The sequence below is a fragment of the Sinocyclocheilus anshuiensis genome, unplaced genomic scaffold (genome assembly GCF_001515605.1).
Source record: "Sinocyclocheilus anshuiensis isolate Anshui unplaced genomic scaffold, SAMN03320099.WGS_v1.1 scaffold232, whole genome shotgun sequence".
Taxonomy (NCBI): Eukaryota; Metazoa; Chordata; class Actinopteri; order Cypriniformes; family Cyprinidae; genus Sinocyclocheilus; species Sinocyclocheilus anshuiensis.
The window spans coordinates 330483-333778 of NW_015558560.1; the positions used below are offsets into that span (position 1 = coordinate 330483).

The 3296-nt window shown below is 37.0% G+C and overlaps 1 protein-coding gene across 1 annotated transcript in view; it reads left to right on the forward strand.

Moving 5' to 3' along the window:
- Positions 1 to 582: 582 nt before the first annotated feature.
- Positions 583 to 3296, forward strand: part of agpat5 (1-acylglycerol-3-phosphate O-acyltransferase 5 (lysophosphatidic acid acyltransferase, epsilon)) — a 43264-nt gene continuing 40550 nt past the window's right edge. The window contains exon 1 of the mRNA XM_016474969.1: positions 583 to 1343. Coding sequence (XP_016330455.1) covers positions 1125 to 1343 — 219 coding nt within the window. The 5' untranslated portion in view covers positions 583 to 1124. The remainder of the gene's footprint in view (positions 1344 to 3296) is intronic.

Consider the following 3296-nt stretch of genomic DNA (forward strand, 5'->3'; position numbering starts at 1 on the left):
AATTTAATGTCAAGGCATGTTCTGTCAGTTTTACATTTTACACATGAATTGAGTAAACATGAATTTTACTAAAGGCCTAGGGCTGGACCATATATTTTTGGGGTTTGAAAGACTGGATTAAGCACCAATGCGCACAAGCAAATCCTGTTAATCAGTCAAAATCATATATAAATCAAAACTCAGTATGAAAGATCAGTAAGTGAAAAACTCTGCTAATGAGAAGACCAGTATTGGAATTCTGCAGATTAGCGGGGAAATAAATTGTATTTATTATTCAGAATCCATATTTGGATAGGAAAATTGTTTACTTGAAAAAGTCAACATAAATATTAAATAATTTGTTAATGCAGAGAACATAATTCAATGTTTTAATCAAACTAATCAAACCCTTAGTAATAATAAAAGTAGTAATAATCTGAAGTCTTATGAGGTACCGGGTTTTTTTTGTTTTTTTTTTTTTGTTTTTTTTTACTGTCTGCATGTAGGCAAAACCTTTCGCCTAAAATTTCGTAACACCCGGAACTCGTGCTTCAGCCAATCAGAGTGCTCAATACAAGCATGTGGCTGATGACAATACTGAAACATGGAGGCTGTAAGTCGTGTGTGACTTTTGAGAGCGAGAAATGTGGCCGGTTGTATTTGTAAGACATTGTGTTTGTTATGGTATAAATGAGGAAGCTGTAAAATTGGTTTACATGCTTAAATCAACTTAGGTTTTCTGTCACTGGAGTGTCCTATGGAGGGTTTAGTAAGTGAATTACCTCTACTTCTAGTAATTTTTTTTAAATCAGAGTATAGTTTACGCAAGGTGTAGCAGCAGTTAGTTACGTCTGTTTCATCTTGAAGTTTCGTGCATTTTGCATTATTAGACAAGGAAGTGCGCTGCATTAACAGGGATGTCATGCTTTAAACCTCGAGGAAATTTCCGGAAGACAAGCAGCGTGAAATTTTGCATTAACTTTTTTCCCCTCCTTGACCGAAATTATTCGGAATAATTGAAATCGACTGAATTGGACGAAAAGATCGATGCATGTCGGGCAGGGTCACTGGGGACACCGACTTAATTTGAGTTGCAGCTGTATAGGGATCAGATTCGCTCGAGCCATTTGGGTTTTCCAGTCAAAATGCTGCTGTCTCTGGTCGTGCACACGTACTCGTTGCGGTACTGGCTTCCAGCAGCGGTGATGCTGGGCACCGCTCCTGCTTATCTGCTGTCCTGGAGCGCCTGGCGGCTGCTGTCCACTTTGCTACCGTCCAGACTCTATCACACTGTGGATGACTGTGTGTATTCAGTGTATCAGAGTATTGTCCTGTTCTTCTTTGAGAACTACACGGGAGTGGAGGTTAGTATGACTTTTTTGATTTTAGTGCATTTACCTTTTTTCAGCTTTGTTCTTCACTAACCACATGTAACTTCTGAATGTTTTATCCAACTAAAAACAACATAAGTGAAATATATATGTATATATATATATATGGTTTGACTTATTAATGGCAATATATCCTAGACATGTACCAGGGGGCCATATTTCACTTATGTTGTATATATATATAATGTGTGTGTGTATCTATATATGTATGTGTGCATGTATATGTGTATGTATAAATAAGCAGCATTTCTACTTTGAAGTGTATCTTTCTATCTAACTATCTACAGTATCTATCTTTCTATCTGTCTATGGGCGAATTCCAAATGGAAGTGAGCATCCCTATGCCCTACTCCCTTCGAAGGGCAGAGCCCTTGAAGTGTGTTCTTTGAAGGGTGTTGGGCATTACTGTCTAGTATAAGCGTTTGGAACTCCCTTGGCGAAGGGAATGACTGACCAAATGTTACCTTGACAACGCTGCACGTGCTTGCAGCATTTGACACTCCATGAGTTGTTGTTAAAGTGAGTCTATTAAACTTTTTCAAGATAAACCTGCTTAAACGTGCTTTCACTACCATCTTAAATCTTAAACGTGCTTTCACTACCATCTTAAATCATATTTCTATCACTGATGAAAAATATTTTGTATTATATTAAAATAAAGACAAATTTAATAAGCCTATTTTACTTGCGTTTGTATGTGGTCGAAATCACCCACAACTTTGCTTTAAAATGCATTGCAAGATCTAACCGAAGATCACAAATGGAAATCACTTCCGTGACGTGACCATCGCATGTTCCCTTCGCAAACGGACTTCTGGAAGGGCCTTTCGTGAAGGGATTCAGTTGTTCACTTTTGTTGGGAACATCCCTACAAATGTGCCCTCCCGAAGTGTCCTTCAAGGGCGCAAGAAAGCCGTTTGGAATTCGCCCATATATATATATATATATCATATTGACTCGAATATAAGACGATGTTTTTTTTCTTGGAAATACATCTGAAAAAACGCGGTCGTCTTATATTCAGGGTCTAGACTTTGACATGTCAATAATACACCCACAACAATAGGTGGCGCCAAATATGCATAAAACGAGTGTGCCATGAAATACTTAATGTAATGCTTGTTGTAAAGATCGCGAGAAAAAACCAAAAGACCTTACAGCTGCATGAGTCGTGATTGTCACGTTAGCCTGATGGGACCAAATTCCCTTTGTGATTTTAAAACATGTGTTTTACTGAGAAAAAACAAGATTGGGTTTTTAAAAAGGCTTTTTCCAAAAGGTACACCTGGAAAAAGGGGGGTCTTATAATCAGGGTCGTCTTATATTCGGGCCAATACATTATATATATATATATATATATATATAACAAACCTTACTGATCTCAAACTTCTGAACAGCCGTGTATGTGTATTAGGGGTGGAACGGTTCAACTTACTCATGGTTCGGTTTGCATCACGGTTTTAAAGTATCAAGGTTTTCAGTACGGTTCGGTATGTGGTATGTTTAGGGAAAAACTATACTGTCAAATAAAAATAAAGAAAATAAGAATAATCTATCTAACTACAAGATATATATTTATCTCACCTAAATGTTCGATCATGCAGCGCATTTTTGTTTTTACACTCGTGCAATTGTTGCACAATAGCTTACACGCAGCACAAAAAAGTTGCTCAAGCAAGTGCCAAAACATTTAAAATACTTTTCTTACATAACGTTGTAACATTACATTCTAAATTAAAACTTACTACTGACAGAAACAGTCAGCTCTACTGCCTTTCCTTTTGCTTTTGAATCTTTATTACCTCCACGAGTGCCATCTATTATTGCCTTGTTTATCTAAAAGTGCTTTTTTCCTTTAAAACTAGCCAACAAGCCATATGTGTTACTGTGAAACACAGTAGACTTTAATTATATGCATTTATGGTA